Below are 26,101 nucleotides of genomic sequence, written 5' to 3'. Positions count from 1 at the left end.
CCCTGAACAACAAACTTTTAGACACCTAAGAAACATAACTATAAAAGCTATACTCTCTGACAAAAATAATTACTATTGTAAGCTACAACAAACACACCAGAACAATCCTCAAAAATTTTGGACTAACATTAATAGGCTCCTCAACCCTGGTCACTCTAGCACACCAGCCCCTCATGATGCTGATCAAAATACCACAAATCAAATAGCCAACAACTTCAACACCTACTTTATAGAAACTATACAATCCCTAGCTTGCCAGCTTTCCACTGATAACACAAGGATCCCATCTTCCTTAGCTGGATCATTACCAACATTTACATTTCAGCCTATCTCAACCACTTTCATCTATAAAATCTTACTAAAACTTAAGCCTTGCACTCCTTCAGCCGACCAATTACCTTCTGAATATTTACAAAAAGCAGCCAAAGTTATTGCCTTCCCCATATCCATCCTACTTAACAGAACCATTAATGAAGGAATTATTCCAGACATCTGGAAAATCTCCCACATCATCCCCCTACATAAAGGTGGTAAATCCTACGATAACTCTAATTATAGACCAATAGCTCTGCTATCACCTCTAGCTAAAGTCATAGAAAAGTGCATTCACCACCAGCTACTAGACCACCTAACTAAACATGACATACTGGCTAAGTGCCAGCATGGCTTTAGGCCATTTCATAGCACTACCACCGTTCTACTCTCTTTCACTGACTCCATTTATAGGAATCGTAATAACAACATCCTCTCTTCTGCTCTCTTCATCGACCTTTCAAAGGCTTTTGATAGGGTTAATCATCCACTGCTTATAAATACTCTTGAACCTCTTGCTGTAGATACCCCAGCTATACAATGGTTCAAGTCTTACCTTAACAATAGGCAGCAGGCAGTTCTCTGGGAAAACAAACTTTCATCCCACCTGCCAGTCACCCTTGGAGCCCCCCAGGGCTCCATTTTAGGACCTCTTCTTTTTTCACTATTCATCAATGACCTTCATGTAGCAGTCCCTGAAGCCACCTGTATTCAATATGCCGATGATTCCACACTTATATGTTCTGCCAACTCCACTTCTGATCTACACTCTCTAACTCAAAAAGTATTCAACTCAGTAGAAGACTGGTTCCGGAAACACTGTCTCCTTTTAAACGCCAAAAAAACCAAGCTTCTACTCTTCACACCTACCAATAGGTCCTCTCCCATAAACTTCTCTATTAAATCTAACAATGGTACCCTCATCTTTCCCGATCCAACTACCAAACTATTAGGAGTTACAATTGACAACAACCTCAACTTCGATAACCATATAAATAACACCATTCAAACAGTGAACAGAAAAATGGGCTCCTTATATCGAATCAAACCCTTCTTAACTCCCATAGCTAGAACCACTATTGCCCACTCTCACTTAGTCTCAACTCTTCTCTATGCTTCTCCTATTTATACTAATCTAAAGAAAAATAATCTTCTCAAACTGTCTAACTCCTATAACAATATTGCCAGATTTGCCACTGGAAATGCATTTCGAACACACCACTGTCTGAATCTAAAGCAGCTAGACTGGCTTGAACTCCCTAATGTGCTAACTTATTCCCAACTCACCATTGTTCATAAAATATTTTACCAACCAAATAATACTCCAATACTTGCTAACCTCATTACCCCTTATAATAATCTGAATTCCCTACGCCCTTCTAGCAAACTACGTGCTATCATAAGTAAGTCCAATAACATGTCAGGTGACAACCTATTCTCCAATACTGCTGGGAAACACTGGAACCTTCTACCTACCGACCTAACACTACTACCTTCACTGTCACTCTTTAAGCAAAAACTCAAACGTCACCTAAAATCAGTCTGGTTATGCCCCTGCACTAACCCAGATTAATCTACTACCTATCCTATTTTTATCTTCTTACTGCCTATGGATAAATAATCATACTCTACATACCCCTCTGTATGGTAAATTCTGGTCATTGTAAAACTTATATAACCACAAGCATTTATGTTAACTACAATGAACTGTAGTGTATCTTCACGTATCATACGATTACATGACTGATATGACTTTATACTCACCTTTTTAGTATTGTACTTTTTAATAACCTTCTTTATTTTAAATACTTATCATTTTATTTGTTATACAATTTGATATTTCATTTTGTGCTATGCTGGAGCTTTTCTCCCTGGGCCTCTACTGAAAATGGAAATATATCCAGTTGGACTAGCCCGGTCAACAAATGTAAAATAAATAAAAATTAAAAAAATTAAGGCAGTTCTGCCTATTAACTGTACCATTATTCTGTGCTTCACTGCCACTTTGTTGCTTTTCTGGACACTTCTTCATCACCACAAGGCCAGTCAGTTGCGACTTGGTGCTTAGTTTACCAACACTCTTCTCCCAGCTCTCCATCTTTGGCTTCTTTATCTGAACCTCAGATACCTTTAAAACAGAAAAAAGTAGAATTTTGTTTAAAGCAAATGTTCCTTCACAAAAGCACCTCCTATGAAAACAATCAGATAAAACAGCTACGTTCCCCCAACACACACTTCACAACAAATGTGGCCATTCCAAAGCACTGTGATAAAGTCTGCATGTGTATTCTTAAGACAAAATACACAGGCAGCCACTACCAATTTTTATGGGAACAAATACTGATAATAAACCCAAAGCCAATTAATCATGTTATGTTTATAACATTTAAAGGCAAGGATGGCAGTACTGCCTCCACAGGGACATATATAACAGTAGCAGACTACAGACAAAGCCCAGGGGGTCAGTATAACAGCAGCAGATCAAAGACAAGTGTATATCTCCAAGACAGTCCTCTGCAATGACAGAAATGACATCATCATGCAGCCTGCAATAAAACAACACTGCAAAAGATATCCTACACCTGATCCAACAGACAACACTGGCAGCCAGGAGATCAACATAAAGATGCCAAATTAGCAAACATTGACAAGCTCTGTGTATGCTCCATAGATTATCCTGGAGCTGATTAAAGCTATTGTAATTGCATCTGCAGAGGGGAAGCCCACACCCCCAGCTAATTTAGATGTTTATATATCTATCTATATATATATATATATATATATATAAAACTATATAAATATATATATATATATATATATATATATATATATATATATATATATATATATATATATATATATATATACACACACACACACACACACACACACACACACACACACACACACACACACACACACACACACAGGTCCACTATAGAATTTCAAAATTCCACAATCCCAACGTTCTACATACTGACACTCAAAAACTCGAGATTGTGGAATCTTGAAATTAAAAAAAAAAAAAAAAAAAACAAACAAGAACACATCAAAAAACATGTTTTTGCAGGGGGGCAAGCCCCCATGTAACCTCCCACACCCCTTGCAAAATACAGTTGTGTACACTTACCATAAATGTAGATGTTCAAGTGAATTCACTGTTGCAGTCATTACATTTGGATAATCTGCACCCTCAGTCGGCCTGATTAACAAAGTCTTGGGTCCTGCATCTGCTTAGTTCGTCTGCCAGAGTATTTTGCTTTCCTGGCAGGAATTGAGCTTATAGATGTATTTGGTAAGTCAAGGCCGTGTTTCACAAGGCCATGGCTAGTCTGCAAAGGGGGTAGGAATGGGTACCCCCCTGCTTGTTTATGTACCACATGACTGTGGTGTTGTCTGTCTTTATCAGTAGTTGTCCTGGATGAAGATAGCCCTTGAAGGCTGTCAGAGCATTCTGTACAGCTAGCATCTCTTTCTGGTTGATATGTAGGTGCATTTGGTTAGGGCTCCATTGGCTCTGAATGCATCTCCTTACCAGATGCGCCCCCCCCAAGCATAATCTGATGCATCTGTAGTCAGGGTTTGGGTGGCAGGGGGTGGAATGAATGACAGTCCCTTGTTTTGGTGACAGGCCTCTGCCCACCATAGGAACTCTTGCTGCAGGCAAGGAATGACAGGAATCACTGTTTCTAGGCTGTGACAATGTTGACTCCATAAGCCTTTTAGGTACCATTGAAGTTTCCTTATATGCAGTCTTGCATATGGAATTATTAGACTGCAGAAGGCCATGAACCCCAAGGCCTGCAGAATTTGTCTTGCAGAAAGCTGGGTTTTTGTGACCACTTGTTTGCAGTAAGTCATCAATTGAATCTGTTTTTCTGGCATGAGATAAGTCATATGGGCAGTTGTATTCAAGCTTGCACCCAGGAATGTAATTATTTGAGAGGGTACCAGTTGTGATTTATTTTCGTTTATTGTGTTCCCTAGACAAGTTAGAAGCCTTTTTACAAATGCCAGATGCCAGATGTCCTTGTTTTCTGCCTGAATTAGACAATCGTCCAGGTAAGGATAAATTTGAATGTTTCTTTGTCTGCAAAATGCAATTACTGGTGCCAGGCACTTTGTGAAGACCCTGGGCGCAGTAGATAAGCCAAAGGGCAGTGCAGAGAACTGGTAATGCAAATTGCTTGCTTTGAAGCAGAGGTATCTTCTGCAAGATTCCCTGATTGGGATATGCAGGTAAGCCTCTTTTAAGTCTAGAGTTACCAACCAGGCATCCTTGCCTAACATAGGCAGTAACTGTTGTAGAGTCAGCATCTTGAATTTTGGAATGTCCAGAAATGTATTTAGAATGGATAAGTCCAGAATTGGACGCCATGATTTGTCTTTTCTGGGTACCAGGAAAAGTCTTGAATAAAAACCTTGTCCCTTTTCCTTTTCTGATACTGGTTGAATAGCACCCATATTCATGAGGGACATAACTTGTTTCTGGGACCTCTGCCCACTGATTTGGAGGCAAATCTGGCCCACCCGTTTGGGATTGGCAACGTGTGGAAATGAAATCTGTATCCCTGGGATACTACATTTAAAACCCACTTGTCCTGGGTAATTAATTGCCAATTTCGTGCATGAAGTGCCAGTTTTCCCCCCAAAGGGGCTGCCAAAAGATAAGTGCTTGGTGATTGCAGAGGAATGTCATTGAAGACTGTTTACCGTAGGAAGGTGCCTTGCTACTTCCAGATTTGGAGGTGGACACACCCCATTGTTTTGTTCTGTAAGATCCTTGTGACTGAAACCTGTAGCCTTTGGAGTGTCTGGGTTTGACCTGAGTGGCTCTGGCGGACACTGGAAAGGACCAATTCTTAGTAGGCCAGTGCCTACTGATCCTGAGTGGCTGCACTTGTTCATAGGTTGGTACTGGGCTATCTGCCCGAAGGCATATATTAGCCTAGCCACGTTGTGCGGTATTCACTGCCCCTTTAGTAGTTCCCTAGACCCTTGTACTAGCAGCTAGCACCCTTGGCCCCTATCTAGTAGTGCTGTTGGTGTGATCCCCGGTGTGAACTTTCTGTTACCCATCCACTCATCAAGGTTCCTCTTGAAGAGTGATAGTGAGGGGCTCTGTTTTATGTGGATCGGGACCCTGTTCCATAGTAAGGGAAGTCTCTGCGAAGGGAAACTATCCCTCCAGCATGTTCTATTCATTGTTGTGTTGAGGTTTATATCCCTAGAGCGTGTAGCTCGAGTAGATTTGGTTTTGCTAAGATGGAGCATGTTCAACAATTCTGGGTTGGACATGGCTCTGCATGTTAGACAGAGATCGCCTCTGAGAAAGCAGTATGCAACAGAGAACAGTCTTAGCTTTTTCAATTGTGCTGCACAGGGCAACTGTTTGAGGCCAGTAATCCTCTTGGTTAGGTACCTTTGTGGTCTCTCCAGCTGCTGGAGATGTCTAGCCAGGTACATTCCAATTGGTGCAATGTACTCAATAATTGGTCTGATGAGGGAAGAGTAGAGGGGCACCATTATATCCTTAGATCTTGATGCGAACCCTTTCGTGATCAGATGGGTCACACAGAAGGATTTTCTAACCACTTGGGCAACATGGTTATCAAAGGAAAGCTGACTATCTACTTGGGTCCCTAGATCCCTTATTTCTTCTTCAGATTTCAGGGGATTACCTCCTATGTTGTAGTTTGCGGTTACTCTGTTTTTTCCAAAGGGGATTACTACGCATTTTTTTGTATTTAGCTTGAGACCATGGCTTTGACACCATGCATCAGTCTCATTTAGGCCCTTCTGGAGGATCTCCATGTTGGCCGGAGACTCTATTATAGCACCCAGTTTGCAGTCGTCCACAGCCACAGCTCTTCTGTGCTTGCCTGTACTTCGGAGAAGTATATGCCAAACAGGAGGGACCCCAGGACAGATCCCTGAGGCACACCACTCGTTACTGGTCTGGATTCGGACATAGATCCCACTACTCTTACTTTATGGGATCTGTCTGACAGCCAGTTTGCGATCCATCTTGTGACGTAAGGGTTTATGCCCAGGCTGGTGAGCTTATCAATAATACCTGAATGGGAAATGGTGTCAAATGCTTTAGCAAGGTCAAGGTAAGCCATGTGTACCGCCTTTCCCTTATCTATAGCCTGAGTAACTGTCTCAAAGAAATCCACCAGGTTCAGGAGGCATGATCTGCCCTTGACAAAGCCGAACTGTGTGGGGTCCAGCGACTGGAGGTTCCCAATCTCTCCATTTATGAGTTCCATAATGATTATCTCCATAGCCTTACAGATCAGACTGGTCAGGCTTATTGGTCGGTAGTTCCCAGGGTCAGTTGTGGCCCCACCCTTGTGTAGCGGGACCACCATTGCCGTGCGCCATTCGATGGGCACATACCCTGTGGAGAGGCTGAGACTGAACAGGGTATTAAGATGCAGGGTTAATTCCTTTGTAAGAAATCTTTTACAGTTTGCATAGATTTAGCTTTATCTTCCATCTTTTTCAAAACTTCTTCTTCTTTATTACCAAATAGACTGTTCTGTTGTAAAGCAGCATCCAACAATTTTGCTTTAACATGATCAGGCAGATTCTGCTCCTTGAGCCAAGCATGCCTTCTTATTACAGATCCAGTAACAGCAGCCCTGCAAGAGGCCTCCAAGGAATCAAAACCACATTGCAAAGTATGCTTTCCAACTTGTTCAGCTGAATGCAATAAATCCTGCAACTCTTTATTTTCCATACAGTCAGAAATCAACATAATTTTCTCTAAGTAAACCCATGACATGCTGCTGACATTTAAGCATATGAAATTGACAGTTTAAAGCCCTGATTGCCAAGGTTGCAGACGTGTAAAGCTTCTTACCCCCATCTATCCAGCGCCCTGGAGTCTCTATCAGAAGGGGTAGGATTTTTAGCAGTAGAAGCCTTAATGCCCTTGGGACCCTGAGAAATGGTTTCAGGGTCATCAGTAGGGTTTTTAAAAAGGAATTTGTGGGAGTCAGGAACCCTGTAAAATCTGTCTGGCTTACTAGGAGCCAGAGGCAGGGAATCAGGAGCCATGCTGGATTCAGAGAAAACATCATTAACAATATCTAGAACAGGAGGTATAGCCAATGGCCTATGCTGAGGAAGAAGAAGGAAATCCCTAAGCCTCTTTTTAGATTCTGAGAAATCCTGACTCTTCCAGTGAAAGTGTTCCCTTAAGGTATGCAGAGTTTCTCCAAAAGAAAAATCCTCAGGAGGAGATGCAGAAGGGATGGAATCTTCTGCATCAGAGTCCTCATAAGGTGGAATAGATAATTTCTGATCAGAAGAGGAATCATAAGAAATAGAAACTTGATCTGATGATTCATAGTCAGTGCCTTACCTAGGCCTCTTAGCAGGAGGGGTATAGGAACCCCTGATCAAGGTAATTAAATCCTCAGCCATTTTGATAATTTCTTTTTAGGCATAGGGGCCTGTGCACATGGCTCAAGCGTCGGTTTCTTAGACATAGAAGTTGATTTTGGCCTAGGTTTTGAAGATGGCGTTGGTTTAATATACAAATCTTTAGGCCTGAAAACACCCCCAGAAGCCGGTGCCTGCTCAGCGGCTCCGGACCCATCTAAAGTAGAGACATCCGCGAGATCAATACTTAAAGTGTCTAGTGGCACACCGGACTCCGAATGGGTCTCAGTAGAGGCCTGAGAATCAAAAGTAGCGGGTATCAGGGGCTGCGAAAGCACCTCACTGAGTACCGGCGAACTGGCGACTGACTTAGGAGAAGCTTTGTCGTCGATTTTGGACCTCGACGGTCTGTCTCTGTCTTTTTCTTTGCATTTTTTTGTGTATTCCGGTAGTCGGATTGCTAACCGACGACATTTCTGGATAGTTAAATCTTGAGCCAAAATATTTTGATGCAAAAATATACCGACGCTTAATAGTGCGTTGATTAAATTTATCACAAAACCGAAAGCAAGGCACATTGTGGTCAGGGCCTAGGCAAGGAATGCAGTATAAATGAAAATCCTTATGAGGTATTTGCCTCCCACAAGTAATACAATTATTAACTTTTACTGACATCGGTAAGGAGCAACCCCAACTGGATACTTAGCTTTAGGTTGAAGACTTCAGTTCTGAATCTCAAAAACGAAAATTTCAGGAGTCGGCCGACTGGCACTTGCTAACTGCTTCTGCTTCAGGCACTGTGCGGCAAGAAAGACTGATGAAAATGGTGTCGGCTGCATGTTTTATACCCCTGACGACCTGACGTCATGGAAGAAGGGACAGCAACCGATGCAGGACCCAAGACTTTGTTAATCAGGCCGACTGAGGGCAACCTGCCAGCAGATTACCCAAATGTAATGACTGCAACAGTGAAACACGAAGAACATCTTAAATATACTAACTCTGAGATCGCATTACAGTGATGAGAATGGTAATGTTCCCATTCTGCACTGTATGGCGATCTCCATTTACAGGTTTCGAGATTCCTCAATCGCATCGGTATTTAGAACGTCAGGATTGTGGAATTTCGAAATTCTGTAGTGGACTCATACATACACATATGTACATATACATATGTATATATACTAACTTTGAGATCACGCAATCCTGAGGAATGGGAGCATTCTCCTACTTGGGGACTGTCAATTTCGCACACCTGTATATGTTGACCAAATAGTGTCAACCAAACAGATGTCAGCACTGAATCCATTCAGGTATAGGACATCTCTATAGTTTTTATCACTAACTGTGCCATTTTTTGTTAAATTTGTTAATTATTTGTTAATTATTTGCTAATTATTGTTATGTAACTAATTTCTTTACTGACTTGCTTTGTACATTGTTGATTAATATGTGTTCAATTTGATTGTTTAATACTATCTATTTGTATGTATATTTGTACGTATGGTGCTTTTCTCCCCGGGCCTGTTTACCAGGGGGGGCAAGCCCCCTTGCATTCCACATCCCTCGCTACTTAAATATACCGACTCCATGATTGCACTACATTGCAGTAACGGGAAATCTTTCCATTCCGCAGTGTATGGAGATCTCCATTCAGATTGGTTGAGCTTTTAAAAGTTCGATCATATGGTCTCAGCCATATAATAATGTACATATAAGTGCACTTGGTTCAATCAACTGGGATTAAGGTCAACATCTGTTTTGTCAACACACTTTAATAAACAAAGTATTCTCCAGAATTATGCGATCTCAGAGTTAAAATATTTATGTAGCAGAGGGGTCTGGGGGATGCAGCCCCCACATTGGAGTAAAGGGGGGCTGGTCCCCTGCAAAAAACAGAAATTTTGTTTTGCATGGTCTGAGGTTATGCCTCAAAGCATGTGAGTTAGGTTTCTCCCTAACCTTTTGTGCTCTTACATTTTGCTTGCTAATCTAACTTCAGCAGACCCATATCTAAATATTTTATATATATATATATATATATATATATATATATATACATATACACATATATGTGTGTGTGTGTGTGTGTGTATATATATATATATATATATATACACACACACATATATATATATATATATATATATATATATATATACACACACACATATATATATATATATATATATATATATATATATATATCACGTGAGAATTGTTTTTATTGAGAAGGTGATTCTGTGTCAGGAAAAAACATTTTATGTATGGCAAACTAGGAGGCATAGAAGAAATGAACAAGTGATATGTAATTTGTATGTAAAAGAAAGCCATCTGTACGAATACATGTTTGCAGAGAAAACTTGAAGTAAACAGTACAAATAAGAGCAAATTTAACAGAAAACGAATAAAACTAATTGGGAAAACATGGAAAGAAAATTTAAAAAGGTAGCCAGGCTAATGGATTACAAAGGAAAGCAAGATGAAAGAGGTGTAGAGAAACAAAAAAAAAAAAAAAAACATTAACACAGAAATACTGATACCAAAATAAAAAGGGAAAGAAGGAAGAAAGCAGAACAGCAGACAAATGTAACGTGGTAGAAAGAAAAATGATGCAGGAAAGGCACTAAAGGAAAGTCTGTGGAAGATGGAAAAAATAGAATAACCAAATAAGTCAGGAGGAAGGGATGGAGGAGGGACATTCCTTCACTATAAATCTCACCTACAACTACAAATAATACTCCAGGCCAGCCCAAAAACAAACACTTTCAAACTGGCTCCTCATCAGTGTACATAGTATTCATAGATTCTGCATATAGCACTAGCCTATCTTCCCCCACCAGCAACTGCTGAAAAATTGCAAATGTTCTCCAGCACAACAAAAATAAGCAATCTTCTACTTCTCAGCGACTTCAACTTAAACATGCTTAGCACCATCCATAATATCACTGACCTCCTAACCAATTTCAGCTTTAAACAACTCATACAACAACCTACCCAGCAAAACTTGAACTACTAGATCTAATAATCACTGAATTCTTCACTAATCTTCAACATTACCATCCACCCTCCAGTACTCATTGACCACTGCCCAATTAGCTTTCTACTACACTTTGCACACCAAAAAAATCTATCTGTGGTGTAGCCATTTCTGGACTATGTCTAGGGAGCCTTCTCTGTTGAGCATTAATGTCTAGGACTCTTCCAATGATCAGGTAAGAGCATCTGCCAGGAAACTGTTCTGGGAAGGAATCTATACTGCCTGTAGGGATATGTTTGCTTTGATGGTCAGCCCAGTTTATCTAAGCCCATTTGCACAGTTGGTAAGATCTTCTCCCTCCTTGCTTGTTTATGTACCACGACTGTTGTGTTGTCTGTGAATATCTTTAGAGGTCCCTGTTTCTAGAGATGGGAGAAAATGTGCAGGTCCTTAATGAGTGTTGCATCTCCTTTAGGTTTGTGTGTCCTGTCTTGAGACTGGATTGCCAGTTGCCCTGGATCTTGTTTGTCCATGCCCATGCCCCAAACCTTTGTCAGAGACATTGGTGTGCAGTTCCTGGCTTGGAATCTGCACTTTAAAGGGCAGCCCTGTGTTGAAGTTCACCACTGGACACCAACCAAAGGCTTTTCCGTTTCAGGCATGGGATAAGGGGCTCTGTGTGTCTGGAGGTGAGTGTTGAAACTGTACAGTTTTTGGTACCACTGAATCTTCCTCATATGCAGCCTGGCTAGTGGTAGCATTGGAATGGTCAGTGCCATGTAGACTAGGGCTTTGAGTATATCCTTCTTAAACAGAAAAGCCACTGGGAGTGGTGGTCTTTGTAAGGTATCTACCTACCACACTCACACTTTCTCTTCGTAGTTGACATCTAACAAAATCACAATTCAACACAGTTAACAAAAAAAGGAAGGTTCCCAAATGGAGCACTTATCTGAAACAGTGAAGGCTTACAGTACAAATGAGCACATGAAGACCAAACTGACAGGTGCAAGACCAGCATTCGGGCTGGTGGCGAGACAGTCAGAGGATTTACGCTCATACATTTGCTTATGCACCCTTATTCTGAAGGCTGAGGTCATACATTGAACACATGGTTCAATGGAAGGTTTTTAGGTTTTGGTACTCTGGCCAGACATCAGTGGCGAAAACCTATCTGTTTGGAACACTACAACAGCGATTTCAGTTAGTACAGCTCAGTCAACTAAAAGGTAGATCAATTGTTAACCCAACAAAATTCTATACAAGTTTACACGATCTGACTTTCCTAATCAGACCTAAACTAATTTGATCTGAACTTCTGAAAGGTTTAGGTCAAAACTAAGGGGCTGTGGCTGCCCAATTACTGAATCCCCAAATGATGACATTATACTCTAGGAGGGGCTCATGCAGACCAATGACTGCTGTACTAGTCACGGTCTCAGTGCAAAGAAATGCATCAACATTCCCTTCGGCACAAACAATGTCCCCTCACACTATCAAATCAACAACAATACCCTAAGTACCCATGAAGTGGTAAGGGATATGGGATCGTAAGTTGACTTTAACTTCGAGCACCATGTGTCTACTGTAGTAAGGAAAGCTTTCTACATAGCCCACTTGATTAGTAAAGGCATCACCTAGACAGCAAAAGAAGTTATAACCCCCCCCCAAATATTCAGCACTTATCCGGCTCATAACTGAATATAATGCCCCATTTGGCAGGTACCATACTAAGCACCTGCAGCAATCAGAGAAACCTCAGAGGTTTCTAACAAAGAACATCAAGGGGCTCCAGCATGTACCTTATACAGACTGACTAAAGTCCTTGTCACTACACTCCGTATCATATAGACTTCTTAGGGGAGACTTATGCCCAGCCTACAGAGCAATCCATGACCCAAAACTAATGAACTTGCTGCATATCCATAAATCGAATAGGAATAGGGCTATCCATTCCAGGGACCTAAATATGGCCTGCGAGTCAAAAAAGACATCCTGGAGGGACAGATTTATTTCCCAGTGATTCCCACGTCTTTAGAACAGGTTATCAATGCATGTGAAACAGAGCACCTCTATGACACTGCTCATGAGGAACCTGGACAAGTTGATGGGGCACTGTAAATTCTTACTGGGGATAGAGCCCACAACCCTCTTGGACATGGACAGTCATCACTAAATGCAATCTTGGGTTTTATAGTTTATACTATTAGTGGTTGCTCAGATCTCTGCTGAAACTGTCTTCCCACCCCCCACCCCCATTTTCTGCCTTGTCTTCAGCTGATATAACTGTTTTTTATAGCTTGTGTGTTACCTAACTCAAGGTTCCCTTAATTTGACCTGTTAATAACAGCCTGCATTTAAATTGGAACCTATGTCCTGAGAGACAGCCTTACAAGACTATCTGCAAATATAGAGAGCTGAGTAAAGTTTTCTTTATTATAGAGTTTAATTGTTGCTTATATATCTGTTGTCTCACTGTTCTGAGAGTCTGATCTGCAAATATACAGAGCTGAGTATATTTTTTGGTTTTATAGTTTATACTATTAGTGGTTGCTCAAATCTCTGCTGAAACTGTCTTCCCACCCCCATTTTCTGCCTTGTCTTCAGCTGATATAACTGTTTTTTATAGCTTGTGTGTTACCTAACTCAAGGTTCCCTTAATTTGACCTGTTAATAACAGCCTGCATTTAAATTGGAACCTGTGTTCTGAGAGACAGCCTTACAAGACTATCTGCAAATATACAGAGCCGAGTATAGTTTTCTTTATTATAGAGTTTAATTGTTGCTTAGATATCTGTTGTCTCACTGTTCTGAGAGTCTGATCTGCAAATATACAGAGCTGAGTATATTTTTTTGGTTTTATAGTTTATACTATTAGTGGTTGCTCAAATCTCTGCTGAAACTGTCTTCCCACCCCCACCCCCATTTTCTGCCTTGTCTTCAGATGATATAACTGGTTTTTATAGCTTGTGTATTACCTAACTCAAGGTTCCCTTAATTTGACCTGTTAATAACAGCCTGCATTTAAATTGGAACCTGTGTTCTGAGAGACGGCCTTACAAGACTATCTGCAAATATACAGAGCTGAGTATATATTTTTTGGTTTTATAGTTTATACTATTAGTGGTTGCTCAAATCTCTGCTGAAACTGTCTTCCCCACCCCCCTCCCTGTCTTTGGTTTGTAGTTTAAATTTTATGGCTTTTGCAGTGCCCGCCCCAATGTAGATTTGATCTAGGACACTCCCCCAGTACCATCTCTTTACCGCATTCTACCTAATAAACCCTTTCTGAACTTGTTTTCAGTCCTTTTTAATTTAATTGCATTTTTCAAACTGTGTGTGTGGTCTAATATTGCTACATACTCAAGTGTGCTAGCTTGCACTGCATGTGAATCGTTTTTACTACTGTTTTTGCTACTTTTCTGTATAAAAAAAAACAAAACTGTAAGCCTGTTTCCTACCTTTCCTGTAACTAGTGTTCCAGATACAGATTTGCTGTATCCAGGACTGTTTGTAAGCTTCTGAGCCCCCCAAGCCTTTCTGTGTTGGAGGGAAGCCTTCTAGCTTATCTTTGGGAGTGGTAAGCATTAGGTAACCTGTCTACCACATAAGGAGTGGTTCTGGCCCAGAATTTGCAATTATTGGCTGTTTGGGCAATCTTCCATCTCTCTCAACTTTCTGATTTGAAAGCCTGCATTTGCACTTGTTTCTGTCCTGTAGCTCGTCTAGTGCAGATACAGATTCTTAGTTTCAGCACTTAAATTTGCTTATTCATACTCAGCACTTGTTCAGAACTAGTAAGCACTAAATAAGCTACTAATTACTATAGCACTCAATCTTCCTCATTACCTAAAGGAAAACATTTTTTGTACTTACTTTTCTCAATGGCGTTGAGAAAAACAACTCACTTTCCTCACTTATCTAGAGGAAAATAGTTTTTTATTCAGGCATGTCCAAGGGTCAGCTCCCAGTGTTCTCCCCTGTCTATCTGATGAATCTTTGCATCTTGAGGCAATGTAGAAATTGCCTCATGTACACAGATAACCCTTTCCTCCTACCACCTAACACTACAACCTGTGAGAGATGCACTTATCTAGCCAAACTGGAGGTAAAGCTCTCACCAACCAAAACTTTACCTGACAGTCAAGAGGAGAAGGTAAACATTTGCACCACACCACACTCATCACATAGTCTCACTACGTCTACACCACCAAAATCCACACATAAAAACTCAAAAACATTTGCGGAGGCTCTCAATAATAATCTGCCTAAGCAACAGAGATCTCCAAAGCAGAAACACAAGCAACCTCCATCCCCCAACACAACCCAAATGACACACAGCCCACAGATTCAGTGTGCCAATCAAACACAGCCAATAAGGCAAAACAACACACCCAACACACTAGTCATAGGTGACTCTATAGTCAGGCACACTGATGTCCCATTCACCAGGCTAAACAAGGAGAAGGTTACTGTCAGCTGCCTGTCGGGTGCCAGGATCTGCCACATAACCCATGCACTCAGGTCACTCCACAACAAGTACAAATATGACTCTGTCATTGTCCATGTTGGTGTGAATGACCTGAGACGTACCTCCCTGGACTACGTGAAAAGAGACATGGAAGAGCTCTGCGATCTTGTAGCCCAGGCAGGTATGACCCTAGCCCTGAGAAGCATTCTGCCATCGCCCAGAATGATACCGCAGTACAAGGACAAAATGAATGATTTCAACAATTGGCTAAGCTTCTGGTGTCATTAAAGGGGATCCAGTATCTGTCTGCTTGGGATGACATGGTCGACAGACCACAATGCTTTGCCACAGAAGGCCTGCACCTGTCGCCCCTAGGATTCCGGATACTGGCTAAGGCTCTTGCTGCCCCTATAGTGCCTTTTTTAGGCAGGATTCAAGTAACAAATTCACCACCATAACAGGAACAGGTAAGCAAAAACTGAGGGTAATGCTACTCAATGCTAGAAGTCTAAATTTCAAAATGCACTCACTCGAGGCACTCCTTAAAATGGAGAACATCGATATCTGTGCAGTGACTGAGTCCTGGTTCAAGGCTCCAGAGAGCACCCCTGCACTACCAGGCTATAACTCATACCACACTTTTCGGCCATCTAACCTGGACCGAAACACCAAATGTGGGGGTGTGTCCATATTCATTAAGGATATCCACACCTCCAGGCTAGTTGCTCAGCATAATGCATCCGAGGTTATCCAAGTGCAACTAACTCTTGGCAAAACTGCAATCCAAATTGTAGCTTGCTACAGATCCCCCACCATGCCCCAGGATTCCCACTCCTCTTTCTTGATGTACTGGAAAATATTAGGGTTCAACCAAACAACCTAATAATGGGCGACTTCAACTAACCCACCATTAACTGGGAAAACTACTCATGTACTAACTCCTTAGCGCAACACTTTCTGGAATTCATAAACTAAAATGCCCTAGATCAACTTATCCACACTCCCACCAGGGGCAACAATATACTAGACCTAGTCATTACCAACATGAATGACCGGTGTTCCACACCTGAAGTCAACGGCTCGTTGGTCCGATCCGACCATAAGCTAATCACCCTTGATATCCACATCCCACCCCCACCCCCACCCCCCATTAAGGAAACCACAGTAAGAAATTTCTCCAAAGCCAACTTCATGCTTCTTAAGACAGAAATAGTGAACTTCACGACACCCATGCAGATGGACAATACAGTTACAACTGCTGAATCCTACACAAATGCGCTCTATAAGCACCTACATGAGTGCATGGATCGTGCAATCCCAAACAGAACCAAGACGCTATCCTCCAAAAAAAGTAAGTCAATCTGGTGGTCCCCTGCCATAAACAAACTGTACAACAGAAGGAAGAAACTGTTGCAAAAGACAGTAAAATCCCATGAGTGGAGGAGCTCCCTGGTCAGCCTCAGTAAGAAGCTGAGATCCCTTATAAGATCCTCCAAAGTTAGCTACGAAAATAAAATTGCCACTAATTCCAAGGATAACCACAAAGCATTCTATAGCTATGTCAAGAATCTCAATGGCAACACCCAGATCTGCTCTGAGTTATAGCACAAAGGCAAAAAATTACAGAACCAACTGATATTGCCAACATCCTGGCAGATAGGTTCAGTGCTAACTTTACCCCCCCCCCCTTCACCCCCTAAAGGGCCCATATCTATACAGGAAGAATGCAGAGTCCCTGTAATCACAACTGCACAGGTGAAAGCTGCACTCTCTAAAGCCAAAAACACAGCATCCATGGGACCAGACAACATCCCAGGCTGCGTTTTACACAAACGTCAGAATGAACTGGCTCCCCACTTAAGCACCATGTTCAATAATAGCCTCGCATCAGGCTTTGTGCCCACTGAATTGCGCACAGCAACAGTTATCCCACTTCACAAAGGGGGAGCCACCACTGATCCCGGGAACTATAGACCTATTAGCCTGACAAGCCTGGTCTGCAAAGCCATGGAACGTATCATCATGGAACTCATAAACAAAGACATTGGTAACTGCCAAACTCTGGATCACACCCAGTTCGGGTTTGTGAAAGGCAGATCATGCTTCCTGAACCTGATTGGTAGTCACCAAAGCCGTAGATGAGGGTAAAGTGGTTCACACAGCCTATCTTGACCTCACCAAGGCTTTCGACACCATCCCCCATTCTGGAATTACAGCTAAACTCAATAAACTAGGCATAAATCCCTACATCACAAGATGGGTTGCCAACTGGCTCACTGACAGAACCCACACTGTAAAAGTTGCAGACTGCAAATCCGGCCTCAAACCAGTGACAAGTGGAGTACCATAAGGTTCCATCCTGGGACCGCTCCTGTTTGGTATCTACTTCTCTGAAGTACAGGATAACACAGAAGACCTTTGGCTAACGAAGTTTGCAGATGACTGCAAACTAGGAGCCATAGTCAAGTCCCCAAATGATGTGAACATCCTACAGAAGGACCTCTCTGAGACAGATGCCTGGTGTCAGAGCCATGGCCTCAAGCTCAATGCCAAAAAGTGCAGTGTCATCCCCTTTGGTAAAAACTCTGTACCCATGAACTACCACATAGGCAGCAATCTACTTAACACCGAATGCGTGATAAGAGACCTTGGGACCCAGGTGGACAGTAGTCTCTCCTTTGATAGTCACATCACCATAGTAGTCAGGAAGTCCTTCTACGTGGCACACCTCATCATAAAAGGGTTCTCGTCCAGGAAAAAAGAGGTCATCGTTACCCTCTACTCATCACTCTTTAGACCCATTATAGAGTACAATGCCCCTTTTGGAATGTACCTCACAAGACATCTGCAGCAGCTGGAAAGGCCACAGAAGTACCTCACAAAGAGGATTACTGGACTCAAACAAATGCCCTACACTGACTGCCTCAAAAAACTCCAGCCTTACTCCGTAGCATATCGCCTACTCAGTGGTGATCTCTGCCTAAAATAAAAAGCTATGTCAAACCCAGAGCTGTTGGACATGCTACACCTAAAGAAATCCCAATCCCTCCGAGCTACACGCTTCTAGGGACCTAAACCTTGTCACCACAATAAACAGGACATGCTGGAGGGATAGATTCCTATCCCAGAGACTTCCCATACTCTGGAACAGGCTACTCATCTATGTCAAGCAAAGTTCTTCATTAGCACTCTTCAAGAAAAATCTTGATGAGTGGATGGGAAATAGGAAATACACCCCGGGGATCACTTCTGTGTCTCTGCTCGTCAGTGGCACAGGAAAATAACTTTCTTGGGTGGAGTAAGCCAGGGAACCTTGTTGGCTAGGCTTGCATAAGCCCTTGGGCCGATAGCCTAGTACCTACCTATGACTAGCATTTCAGTGGTATTACATTGAGATGAAACAGGTAGACTTAAAATGACCGCCAGGTCAATAGCCTAGTAATCTCCTATGATCCTAATGAATAAAGCAATCTCCCATCAGTATGCAACAGTACCATATCCATACCCTGGTCTCCTGAACCTCCTCCTTGCATTTCACTGTTCTACTTTATACACATCAAAGGCAACAACACTGAACCACTAGTTGAACTAATACATACAGGCAGTCCCCCCAGGATCAGACAGCGTATGACCCTGGTTTATATACTACTGAAGAGATTTCATGCGTGTAGCCCCTTAATCATTTAAACAACCTATGCCTGACCCAAACACTATGTCCTCAATCTGGAAAACTGGCATAGTAAACCCACTTCAAAAACAAACCAACCCTCCAAACCACCATATTACCACCCAATTTTCATTCTCCCCACCCTAAGAAAAACCTTTGAGAATCTCATCTACACACAACTAACACAATAAATCAACAAATACCAATCTTCTTTCAAACAAACAGTATGGTTTTTGGTCAGCACTTTGGACTCTCATGATGAAATCCTTCTAGGCATAAATAAAAGACAGCCGAAAGGCAGCATTTTTACTGACCTCTCCAAAGCATCTGATTTACTGGATCACAAAATTCTCTTAAACCACCTATCTGAAACAGGAATTAACTGCGATACTACTCATTGGTGCCAGAACTACCTGTCAAACTGGCAGTTTACTCTCAAAGTCCAGTCCTCACTCCCCTTCAGCTAATTTAATGAAAAGTGTCCTACAGGATTATGTCCTTGACTCCACCTATTTTATATCTTGTTAATAAAGTTCCCCTTGACCTCTCTCACCTTCCTCTGCTCCTTTACGAGGATGGCATGGTTCTACTATGGTCAAATCACTTCCTCACAGCACTCCAAAAAGAACTTCAAGCTGATTCCCTTTCCCTTATAAAATGGGTTAAAAACAAAAAAACTACAATTTAAAACATTGAAAGTTTTTTTCATATCAAACAGAAGCTCCATAAAACTCATTCTCAGCTATAAATGCTTGATCATTACACTTCCTTAGAAAAGACTCTTTTTTTATTTTATTTTTCAAATACCTGAATCTATATCTAGACCACCCTTTCAACTTAACTATTATCTTGAAGAAGAAAAAAGAAGCAAAAGGTTAACTCACTGTTATTCTGGGCCAACAAACTATTCCCGTACCTATCCAAAGCATCTAGATCAGCCATCGGTAAAGACATCTTCCTCCCTTAAATCGAGTACAGGCTCCCCCTGGTAGCATCTGCTCCAAAAACAAATGCCAAACACATACAATCACTAATAAAAATAAAATAGATACCAAAACCCAAAACCACCAATACGGAAAATAGTTCACTGGTGTAGAGAAAGGAAAGCAAGATCCTGAAAAGCAGTAGGGTGCAGTAACTAACTATGTGTTGGAGGAAGAAGCAAAGGTAAAAGAGAAGACAATGATTAAAGAATGATTACGTTTGCCCAGATAACAATGTAATACAAGAGAAAGTTCTGCATGGCTTGAAGCATTTTTTTTTAACTTTGACAATTTTATTATGCAACCAATTCACTAACATTACAAAACAATATTTTCTTATAGGTATAAATTAAAAGAATAACATATCTTAAAAAGAAACACTCGTCTGCAGCACATCCCACTTTCTAGTAGCTTATACCCATTTCCCGAGAGGTTTTGCACTACATCCAAACTTTAAAAAATAAGCAAATACTAAGGAAACATTCACAATGTAGTATATAATAATCTTTAAGTTGTGACTTGTGACTCAGGTGTCCCTTCCTCTTATGTCCACCTGCTATGTCCAAAGCATTCATTTTAGCATTCTTATATTTTGACATTTGATGACAAACTTCCACTTTTTTTGCCTTCACAATTTGCCTGACATCATCTGGTGTCAACTGTTCCTTTTTTAACCACTTTTTGATGACTGCTTTCTTCACTACTAGAAATAAGTCCAAAAAGGCCCTTGCTCTTTCACTCTTTTATCTCAAGTAATCATCTAGGAAGGTGGTATAATTACTACTTTTACACAGGTTCTGTATTTCTCCCTTAACATTTTGTAATTTAGTGCATTGTATAAAATTACATATTAAATCAATATCACATCTTCAATAAACAGGTAGTATAGTTGGGTACATTCTAGAGTCTTGCAAAAGAGTAAAACATTTAAAAAGAAAATTTCAACCAAATAAAGCTAAATCTACTCACTTCCAAGACAGGCAGGTGAAAATGAGAAGTTATGTACCTACCATAACGTTCCATGTTAGTTGTCTTCTCTTGCCTTCTTTCTTGCTGGATGGGTTCGGAGCCGATCCTCGGCTTCGACTCGGCCACTTACTAAAGCTCGAGAGCTTATTTTACCGGCTCGAGGCAACCCTATATCCCATGATGCTAGGCGATAACTCCCCAGATCTCGTTTGGAAGCTGAAAAACCTAGCATAGGCCAATAAAACAAAATCCTCCAACTGGAAGGAGGAGGAAGAGGGATAAAACCCCCAAAGATAATTATCTACACTATATATATCCTAGGACATCTAGATGGTGAACATGGGAATAAAAGGACCCTTCAAGGAAGGGAAGATCTTCTCGGTCTGTCCAGGCTAGGGGGATGGTGGGTGGGATGCAAGAAAGAAGGCGAGAGAAGACAACTAACATGGAACGTTATGGTAGGTACATAAAGTACAGTTTTGTACCTACCATAAATGTAGATGTCTGAACTGGATAGCATCTGCAGTCATAACAAATGGGTTGTCCTGTCGTCAGGCAGCCCTTCGGTCGGCCGGATTCCAAAGTCCGGGTCCGGCTTCGGCTGATGTCGCACTTCACCCGACGTCATCTCTGCTGGTCTTCGGGTATAAAGGCATCAGCCGACGCCATTTTCCTCAGTGTTTCTTGCCCCAGATGCCAGTTGCCCTCTTGGAAAGCTAAATTTTGGATAAATGCCAATGTTTCCAAAATAGTAGAAGGCAAACACAAAAAATAAACATGTATGTACATATATACAAACAAATACACCATAAGAGACTCCCCCCCCAGCTAGCTATTAGGAGGGTAAACACCCTAGGAGTACCGCAGAGGGGAAAGAGGGAGGGTAATCCTGACTGCAGATGCTATCCATTTCGGACATCTACATTTATGGTAGGTACAAAACTGTACTATGTCCTTCATGGATGCATCTGCAGTCATAACAAATGGGTAGAATACCATAGCCAAACTAGGGGAGGAGGAATAATAATTATGGTGTAGTCAGGATCCCTTGCAGAACAGCAGTGGCAAACCCTGCTCGGGATCTAGAATATAGAGGTAAATTATAATGCTTGGCAAATGTATGCACGGAGGTCCAAGTAGCCGCCTCAATAATGTCCTTGGTTGCCACTCCTCTTAAGAAAGCTGTGGTAGTGGCTGTAGCCCTTGTAGAATGAGGTCTTATGTTCTGTGGAATTGGTTTTCCATGGTAGGAGTAACAGAATCTTATGCAATTTCCTATCCATTTGGAGATTGTCTGTTTGGAAATTGCTTTTCCTTCCCTTCCTGTTGCATAGGCTACAAAGAGCTGGTCAGTTCTTCTGTTATCTTTGGTTCTGTCAAGGTAGTAGTGTAACTGTCTATGTACATCCAAGGTATGCATTATTCTTTCACCTCTGTTTTGTGGATTGGGAAAGAAGGTAGGTAGGTGGATTGCCTGGTTTAAAGACACTCTGGATACCACCTTAGGCATAAATGTAGGATTAGTTCTCATGGACACCCTATCTTGATGGAAGATTAGGAAGGGTTGCACTGCCATTAAGGCCTGTAGTTCCGAAACCCTCCTTGCTGAAGTAATAGCCAGTAGGAAAGCAGTTTTCCATGACAGGTGTTGTAGATCTGCTGTTGCTGCTGGTTCAAACGGAGGGAGTGTCAACTTTTCTAGTACAAAATTCAAGTCCCATGCTGGTAATGGTGGTTTCCTAGGAGGTTTTACATTCTTGATCCCTCTGAGGAACTGCCTGAGTAGAGGGTGTGAAAAGACAGGAGGATCAAAGCTGTATTCTGCTGAAATAGCTGATGCATGTATCTTGATGGAGGAATAGGACAGACCTGTATGTAGAAGCTCTGCCAAGTACTCCAGAATGTTAGCAATATCTATGTTCGACACATCTTTTCCTCTTTCAGTACTCCAAATGACGAACCTTTTCCATTTTCCTGCATAGTTCCTTCTTGTTGAAGGTCTGCGGGCTTCAAGGATAATGTCTTTAACCCTTTGTGAAAGGTCTGGGTTAGTTACTGCTATGTGATGTTCCAGGCAGTCAGTTGCAAGGTCTTTAGGTTTGGATGTATGATGTTGAAGTTGTTCTGAGTTAACATCAGAGGCATCAGGGGTATTGACCACATTTTCTCCCGAGACATGCTCCTCAGCAATGGGTACCAGTGTTGTCTTGGCCAGTTTGGAGCTATCAGAATTATCCTTGGACATTCCTCTTTGATTTTCAGTAGTACCTTGTGCATCAAGGGAAGAGGTGGGAATGCATATGCTGTCAGGCCTTTCCAGCTGAAGGATAGAGAGTCCACCTTCCATGCAAGTGGGTGGAATGTCCTTGTGCAGAATTTTTTGAGCTGGTGATTTTGTGGGGAGGCGAATAGATCTATTTGTGGCATTCCCCATTTCTTTGTGATGGCCTTGAAGATGTCCGGGTGTAAGCATCCATTCGTGAGCATCCGAGGTGGTTCTGCTTAAAATGTCTGCTAGGGTGTTCTCTTTTCCCGGTACAAATATTGCCTGTAACTGGATGTTGTAGCTGAGAGCCAGATTCCAAAGGTCCAAAGTCATTCTGCATAGGGGGTAAGAATGAGTGCCTCCCTGTTTGTTGATGTACCACATGACTGTGGTGTTGTCTGTCCTTATCATCAAATGGCCTTCTTTGAGGAATGGTCTGAATTTTAGGATTGCCAGTTTTACTGCCAGCATTTCTTTTTGGTTTATGTGCAGGTGCAGGTGCAGTTGGTCCTGAGTCCACAGTCCTTGCACGCATTTGTCCAGCATGTGTGCCCCCCATCCTAGGTCTGAGGCATCCGTTGTGATGGTTTGGTTTGCTGGAAAGTTGTGGAAGGGTAAGCCTGGGTTTAACTGGCATGCCCGAGCCCACCATAGGAACTCCTGTTTTAAGCATGGGATTAGTGGTATTTCTGTTTCTAAGCTGTGTCTGTGTTGAGACCATAAATTCTTTAGGTACCACTGTAACTTTCTCATATGCAGTCTGGCATGTGGGACCAAGATTATGCATGATGCCATGAAGCCCAAGGCCTGCAGAACTTTTCTTGCTGTTAGTTTGTTCTGCTTTGTTAATGTCAAGAAGTAAAGAGGGAGTTCTTTTTGTTTTTCTGCAGTTAGGAATGCCATCTGTTTTACCGTGTCCAATTCCGCGCCCAAGAAAGTTCTTGTCTGGGATGGTATCAACCTTGACTTTTGTAAATTGACTGTGTATCCCAGGGCTTGTAGCAAGTAAATGACCCTTTGTAAATCTGTTGTCAGCTTGCTTTTGTTGTCCGCTTGTAACAGGCAGTCGTCCAGGTATGGATAAATTTGGATTCCCTGTACTCTGCAGTGAGCGATTACTGATGCCAGGCATTTTGTGAATACTCTGGGCGCAGTAGATAAGCCAAAAGGCAATGCTGAGAATTGATAGTGCTCTGATCCTGCAAGAAATCTGAGGTATCTTCTGCAATTTGGTCGAATGGGGACGTGCAGGTATGCCTCCTTGAGATCTAGAGTTACCAGCCAACACTCCTTGCCCAGCATGGGAAGAAGTTGCTGTAGGGTCAGCATTTTGAATTTTGGGACAATGATGTATGTGTTTAAGATGGACAGGTCGAGAATAGGCCTCCAGTTTTTCTCTTTTCTTGGTACTAGGAAGAGTCTGGAGTAGAATCCTTTGCCATGTTCTGTTATAAGCACCCTTTCCACAGCTCTCATCTTTATTAATTCCGCTATCTGGTGCAGGGCTTCTATTTTTTGATTTGGGGGCAGGTTTGGCATTCCTCTTTTTACTGGTAAAGTGTGGAAGTGGAACCGGTAGCCTTGGTCTATGGTTTGTAAAATCCACTTGTCTTTTGTAATATAGTGCCAATTTTTCGAGAATAAGGCTAACTTTCCGCCTAATGGTGCTGCTAGTTGCTTCCTGGTAGGCGGAGTCAGAGCCAAGTCACTGTGATTGTCCTGTTGCAGTGGCAGTGGTTGTGTCTGTGCCTCGGTTGTTGCCTTGCCACTGTCGTCCTCTGTAGGCACCTCCTCTGGATTGATTTCTGCCCCTAGAGCGTCTGTTCCTGCCCCTTTATGATCTTGTGGAGTCAGGAAAGGACCAATTTTTGGCAGGCCAGTTCCTGCTAAACCTTGGGGGCTGAACCTGTAGGAAATCTTTAACTGTTTGTACAGATTTTGCCTTCTCTTCCATTTTCTTCATTACCTGCTGAGCAGGTTCCCCAAATAGACTGGCCTTATCCATAGGAGCATCCAATAGCTTAGCTTTAACATGATCCGGTAAGACCTGTTCTTTCAACCATGCATGCCTTCTTATCACTGTGCCAGTCATGGCTGATCTAAATGAAGCCTCCAGTGCATCATAGCCACATTTTAAAGAATGGTTACTAACCTGTTGGATGTTATTCACCATTTCTAATACATATTTCTTATCTAAAGATTCATCAGAGGACAGCTTTTAATTAACTGATCAAGCATAAACTCTTGGTATTGGATCATGTGAAACTGACAGTTTAAAGCTCTAGCTGAGAGAGTAGCAGAGGTGTAGACTTTTTCCCCATCTCTCTAAGGACCTGGATTCCCTTTCAGAGGGAATAGGGTTTTTTGCTGTGGTCGAGGCAACTGCCTTAGGCCCCTGGGAAATAGTTTCGGGGTCTGCAAGCGGGGCCTTGTATAGGTGGTGATGAGTGTCTGGCACCCTGTAAAATCTATCTGGTTTGGCAGGGGCTGGAGGTAAAGAATCAGGTGCAGTGCAGACATCATTAAATGCATCGTCCACAACAGATAGGACAGGAGGTATAGCTAAGGGCCTATGTTGTGGTAAGTGCAGAAAAGTCCTAAGCCTTTTTCTTGAATCTGAGAAATCTTGTCCCTGCCATTGGAATTGTTCTCTCATGGCATGTAAAGTTTCCCCAAATGAGAATTCCTCTGGAGGAGAGGCAGCTGGGATGGATTCTTCAGCATCTGAATCTTCATAATTGGAAAAAGGAGCCTCTGGCTGGTCTGTAATGTCTGAGTCATCCGCAGAATCATCAGAGGACACAGGCTCGGGGGGCTCTGCTCTAGGTCTCTTTTCTGGGGGCTGAGAGGCCCTGTCTGGGTGAGATTGGGATCCCCTAATTAAGGATATTAAATCTTCTGCCAGAGTAAGCATTTGTGAACTAGAAGTGGGCCTGAGTGAGGGTGATTTAACAGGCCCTGATTTAGCAGATTTGGCTGCTTTAGCCCTGGCAAAGGCCTTAATAGACATGGCTGCAGGAGGCCTAGCAGCACCACGTGCTGGGGTAGAGATATCCAAAGG

General features: G+C 42.1%; 1 protein-coding gene across 1 annotated transcript in view; it reads right to left on the bottom strand.

The window, feature by feature from the left end:
- YJU2 (YJU2 splicing factor homolog) overlaps positions 1-26,101 on the bottom strand; it is a 484,871-nt gene that overhangs the window by 126,062 nt on the left and 332,708 nt on the right. Inside the window, exon 7 of the mRNA XM_044072064.1 lies at positions 2,293-2,440. Coding sequence (XP_043927999.1) covers positions 2,293-2,440 — 148 coding nt within the window. The remainder of the gene's footprint in view (positions 1-2,292; positions 2,441-26,101) is intronic.

Source organism: Protopterus annectens, chromosome 5.part0, assembly GCF_019279795.1.
Source record: "Protopterus annectens isolate FY-2018-M chromosome 5.part0, PAN1.0, whole genome shotgun sequence".
In the NCBI taxonomy this organism is placed as follows: domain Eukaryota; kingdom Metazoa; phylum Chordata; order Ceratodontiformes; family Protopteridae; genus Protopterus; species Protopterus annectens.
The sequence above is the reverse complement of the archived record's forward strand: the minus strand, read 5'-3'. Positions and strand labels throughout refer to the sequence as shown.